Below are 6,222 nucleotides of genomic sequence, written 5' to 3'. Positions count from 1 at the left end.
GTCCGCAGACATACCGCTGTACCACTGGGGGGCACCTTTGGAAAGCACTCGAGTCGTAGGATTTCTTATTTTCAGCTGTATTTTGTTTTTACCCTACGTGTTTCCTTAACCTCATAAATGAATTACCATTATAGATACAAGCGAATTTAATGAAGAAATAATTAATCTGTAATCATAATAATTTGACAAATAGCACAAAAAATGTTTAAAAATGTCACTAGGTTTATATTTACCAAAGCTCACGGAAATAATATTATGTTTAACTAGATGACAATTATTTAACTAAGGATTGTTTTTTAAAGCAGCAGCAACTTTATAACTTTTCACTGTTTTCTTGCTCTTCAACTAAATTAAGTATATATCTATATGTATTTGAATTTGAATGAGCCACAATATAGGCACATATCTTTGCTTTAAAGTTGCCGAAGGGAGTTTGAAATGTTCTTCCGCGTGTAAAATCGATAATAATATCAATAGAAAACTTAATTACATTTCTAGGACAAAAAAGCAGAAACTGCTTAAACATTAGCGCACTGTGCAATACAATACTTGTGAAACGTATTCTGAATACTTTCTTGTATCAGTGTAAAAACCAACATACGACTAAACAAACATAACGAAAGAATTTGACTAGCAGTGGTATAAATGGTCATACAAGTGGTACGTTTGTGCTACTGTACTTTAACGAATGAATACAATTTTAATGTTACTAGATGGGTATAAACCTAACTCATAGACTATTTATGTTGGTATCTGAGATACGGTTGTGATGTTTACTGTCGAAAGAGTATTTTATTTTCGTTATGGGTATTGCTCATATTACATAGTTCTAACATTTGCTGCGAAGTTATTCAACGAATTTTTAAAAGTAAATTACACTGTTTTCACTAGCTATACCAAAATAAACACTTATTTACAGAATATTTTAGTCACAAATAAAAGAAGTAAATATACAGATATATATATTCATTAGCATCTGACCACTCAAAGGAAAAATTCGCCAATTACAGTCTTTGCTCTAAAACCCCGATAAATTTGACCTAGGAATATAGATACGAGTATTTATTGTCATTATCTGCACCCGTTCATTTAAATCACTGACATTTTTATTCATGTTCTCGTAGTATATCTTAAGCTTTATAAAATTAAATATCATCACAAAGTCTCATACTTTATAAAGTTCTATGTTAAAATGTTGTGAAATAAAAAAAGGGCAGAAGGTAAAATCATGAATATTTTGACTGTGAAATTAAAAAAAAACTATAGCGTTGTATGCAAAAATACTTGCTTTTCTCTTCTCATATACTGATTCATATCAACAGAAACACGAGAAAGGTAACTTATTCTCTAGTGATACAGTATTTAAATTAATCCCAAATTTGTTTTTTTTTTCATGAAAATGCATGTTTAAGGGTAAAATATACTCAGACTTACTTCTACTTTGATGGTAAGCATGTAATGAAATGTACACTTTATAAAGATCAGACAAAAAGATAACAAACGTATTGATAATTTTGTGTTGGATGTTAACAAAATGTTGAAAGTATATACAGAAAATACTATTCAACATGCATAGAGTTTTTTATATGGGAAGAATTTTCAAACCGAAACTAAAACGTCAACAAAAAGAAAATCACAAAAAATGAGGAAATAGCAAGTTTCAAAAGTTAGGAAACACACAACTTTTTCTCAAAGCTTGAAATGTCAGGGGTAGGGAGACTTCTCCCTCTAGTCTTCCCTATGTAGGAATATTTATTTTAATTTATGTTAAATGAATAATAGAGCTATTACAAACTAAAAATGTTTATATGAAAGAAACTCTAAGCATGAGATGCATCATTGTTTACTATTACAACAGAGTCATGTTTATTAAGTTATTACCTGCTGGCAGTGACATATGACCAAATGATTAAGATCAAGGGTTGTAATTCCGGGGTGTAGGAGGTATGGGACCAAGTGGTGCCTAGAAAATTTAAGTTGAGTTGTTAATTCAATGATTTTAGTAGACGAAAAATAACATCACTGTACATCTGGAATTTAAAGGAATTACTTGAAATTGCTTGGTAAAAACAAATAATAAAATAATGTATTTTACACAAAGCTCCTAATTTTAATCTTAAGATGTATTCCTAGGACATTGAACTGAACAAAAATGGTTACTTATGTAATGAAGCAGAGGGAAACGTATTAGGCAGTTTCATCTTTTTGTATTCATTTTAACAAGAAATTTTCTACACAAAACATACAACACAGTGATTTAAAATACCTAGTTATTAATGAGGTATAAAACTAAAGTGTATGAAACAGAAGTCAGTTTCAAATCATTTAACAAATGTTAGAAGAATTAGAAAAACAAACATGTATCACAAAATGATATTTTTAAAAAGTGACAGGAAATATTATAATTTTTCAAGGAAGGATGATGCCATATTTAAATCAAGGCCTGATGTTTTAAAAATTGATTATATATATATATATATATATTAAAAGTTGTATAATTATGAGAATGACAAAGTTCATAATTAATTTTTAGCTAGCCACTGAATAATTTAGAAGAATACTTCAAGAACTTAAAACAGACATGTCTGATACGGTGAGTAAAGGACATTTCAAACACTAAATTCATATCCTGGCAACATTTGGCATAAACTTTTTATCTTGATTGAATTTTTGTGACAATATATGAGGAAATACTGTGCAACAAGCTAAATACCAAAAGTATAGTATTAATGCAAAGAAGTTAAATACAGAAAGACTAACAGTCACACACAAAAAAATGTGATTAGTTCAACTTACAGCATTAGATGGTGTCCAGCCACAGCCAGGTAGGGGTAGTCCATCTAGGCCCAGTGGACAAGGAGCATCAAGACCAGGCACTCCCTATAAATAGACAAATATATCTTTAATCAGCAAGGATTTAGTTGTGGAAATTGTATTATCAATGAATTTATATATTAAGTAGGTTTTATAACCACAAATTGTGTAACAGTCAAAGAAGTTAATTCAACCAAAGAACAAAATAGTTTTTTTTAATCAGTTGGTATGAATATAGAACTTAATATTTGAGTCAACAGGTTTAGATGTGCTTAATGGACAATTGTAATGCCGTGAAATAAAGGAATTTCTGATATGTAATTTCATACCATACCATTTAAGAATATGAGATACTTATATGAGATATTTAAGAGATACCAGGGTCAGTTTCATTAACTTCATATATCATTAGAGACTACTTCACATATTTTTAAGTTGCTGAATTTCTGTTTTTGCAGTTTTAGCTAAAGAATAATATGCACATACACACACACATACACACACACATATATATATTATTCTTATACATATATCTGTGTGTGTATATACATATAGAGAGAAAGATATATTTAGCTGATCTTTTAAACCTTAATTTTTTTAAATATTGCTAATAAAGACTCAATAAAATCATACTGTTTAGTTCAAATGAATGGGAATGTAAAACACTCTAGTTATACAGGCTGAGGTAAAAATTAGTCATGTGGTATTCATGAATATAAGCAAACAACCTAAAACCAAGAAGAGTAGTTTCAAAATTAAGTTTTACTTCCTATTTCCAATAAAATGTGAACCATATAGTCTTCACAGCTAACTGATTAGTCATCTACTAGCATTTAGCTCATGATTGCATTCTTTGTTATTTTGTTAAGAACGACACACTAATATGCTTGGTTCATACTGGTGCTCCTAAATATGTTAGTCACCCAATGAGTAAGCCTTTTTTTGTAAAGCAAACTGAACAAGATTATAATTGATGTGTTGATAAGAGTTATTGTTGATTAACCTTAATGATACTTTATAGTATAGTTTTAAGGACATGACACAATTATTTTGCATATTTAAAAACTTATAAACTATAGCCATCAATAGCATGACTGATCCCCCATGATCATTAAATTTTTCCCTCGTTTTGGTTTTGATGTGTTTGTGTGTGCATGTGTATTTTATTTTTTTGCCCAAAAAGCAAATTTTTATTTTCTGAAATGGTGACTTTTGACTGTTTAACTATATGGTCATTAGGGCTCTTCCCTAGCTTCAAGGGAAGTGATCTGTAAAGATGAAATAAAACCTGCTGTTTAGAGCTCTAGTTATTGTGCAAAAAGTAGATGTCTACAAATGGACAAACAATGGCATCACTATATCCTCCAAACCTATTCAGCCAGGGGAGGGGCAGGGGTGAAAATAAGGGAAATTAAATAATTGAAAAACAATGTTTAATACAAAATAATGTCAGAAATACATCATAAGTTTGTATAACTTTTTATCATCTGAATTTCAACTTTACCATTTTGAAAAAAAAAAAACTTGCGTGGTGCTTTATCTTGTTCTGGCAAAACTAGAAGCAGAAAGCAGTCTGTACATGTCGAATATATTGTTAAGAATAGAAGGAACCCGTAGGACATTGTACACTATTAATTAAAATTGTCTTCTAAGATTTCATTGCTCAATAGTCAATTATATAAAAATCACTGCTGTATCATATTGTTGCGTCATCGAGATCATGTGACTATTCTCACGCCCTCTACTTTCTAGAACTATCCTGTACTTTGGCAAATGCTCTAGCATTTACTAGATATAGGGTAGTGTGGTATATAAAAGAGGGTGACAACGTGATGATGGGTGATGTAATGTGTGTGTAGGTAATGAGTAATTGAACTGCAGTCAGAGAGAGACTTATTGTTGAAGTTAACGTTCGCTCGTTATAGTGTTTGTTATAGCGCGACTGTTGAAGTTGAGTGTATCGTAAAGTTATATTCGGAAAGAATAAACCAGTTTTATTAAGTAAGGACTTGTGTCGCTAAATTTTCGTCGGAACGAAGTTACGGAAAATCAATTAACAAACGGAGACGTAACAATATCTTGTTTTGTATCATATACTTAATCACACTATCTTGTTCAAAACAAGACTAAATTACATTTTTTTTAAACAACTCTGTTTTTTCTTCTTCAAATGTTGTTTGAATAGTTTATACTGTATTATTTGACTAAATTTTATAAATTTAAGATTTTATTTTACAAAGGCAAATATCATGAACTTATTCAGAAGTATACTATTACTGATCAACTTGGAGTAGTCATTTAATGTTCTCAAAAGATAGAAAGTCAAAATAAACTCCAAAAGCATGCCTTAAAGGTAGATGCATCATATTAACCAACAAACAAACCAAATTATAAAATATCTTATTTGATTTTGTGCAAAATATTATAGGTTTTTTATTACGATCAATCAGCAACTTACTTGATACATAATGAAACAATTACATAGTGTTATTCAAGGATATGCGTAATGTTATTTGGAGAATCTAAACTCTGCAAGGTCTATAAAAGGCTATAATGATCATTTTGTCTAATTAAACTATTTACATGGTTGACTGATGGGCAGAATATAAGTTCTTGTTAATAATTATGATTCTGTGTCGGAGGCATTAATTGATAAATACAAAGCTTGTAAATATTGTACGTATATATATATATATATCTTGCATATATTTCCTAATTGAATGACTCTTAAAGTAAAAAAATTTAATAAGTTTTGATGTCGTACCTGATCTCCTTTGTCACCTTTTTCACCCCTCTTTCCCCGCTTACCTTGTAAACCCTAATACAAACAGCAAAACAGATTTTCATCTTAAAATTAGTTATGCCATTTAATGGAACTTCTTAACAAATGCAACATGAATAAAATAGCTCTACTGTGATCTCAACACTATTGCTTTACTTTAATCGTTACTGTCCTGTTTACCTCAAGGTTACATGCAAGTAAAAGTCAAAATATGCTTATCTGTCTATGAGGTCCCTAAAGACTATAAATTCTTAAGGAAAAAAACAACTTAACTATTATGCATCTTCAATGAAGATACAGAGACATGGAAAATTCTAAGCTAGTAAATAAAGTCCTTTACAACTGTAAGGAGCAAGGAATAACATTTCTCCTAATATATAAACAAGACACACTTCATCTCTGACTACCTTCAATTGGTAATAATATTGTTCAAAACTAATTTTCACCTGTAAAACTTCAGATGTGTAGGGTAACAGTCATTAACTAACTTGTAAGTTCTTAATCAAGAAACAATCATGGGAAGAGTCATTGACATGCAGGCCCACCGACGGGGGCCCTGGCGAATGAAACCTGGTTATGCCGTAAATCCCGCAAAGCATCTTTAGGCCATATCTTCATTTAATGAT

The 6,222-nt window shown here is 30.3% G+C and overlaps 1 protein-coding gene across 7 annotated transcripts in view; it reads right to left on the bottom strand.

Annotated features, from left to right (window-relative positions):
• Positions 1-6,222, bottom strand: part of LOC106462738 (collagen alpha chain CG42342-like) — a 220,189-nt gene that overhangs the window by 3,555 nt on the left and 210,412 nt on the right. For all 7 annotated transcript variants that reach the window (XM_022390068.1, XM_022390071.1, XM_022390069.1 and 4 more), the window contains 3 exons: positions 5,579-5,632; positions 2,797-2,880; positions 1,882-1,963 (listed from right to left, as the gene is read on the bottom strand). In XM_022390068.1, coding sequence (XP_022245776.1) covers positions 1,916-1,963; positions 2,797-2,880; positions 5,579-5,632 — 186 coding nt within the window. In that variant the 3' untranslated portion in view covers positions 1,882-1,915. The remainder of the gene's footprint in view (positions 1-1,881; positions 1,964-2,796; positions 2,881-5,578; positions 5,633-6,222) is intronic.

This window comes from Limulus polyphemus, unplaced genomic scaffold (genome assembly GCF_000517525.1).
Source record: "Limulus polyphemus unplaced genomic scaffold, Limulus_polyphemus-2.1.2 Scaffold1235, whole genome shotgun sequence".
Taxonomy (NCBI): domain Eukaryota; kingdom Metazoa; phylum Arthropoda; class Merostomata; order Xiphosura; family Limulidae; genus Limulus; species Limulus polyphemus.
The sequence above is the reverse complement of the archived record's forward strand: the minus strand, read 5'-3'. Positions and strand labels throughout refer to the sequence as shown.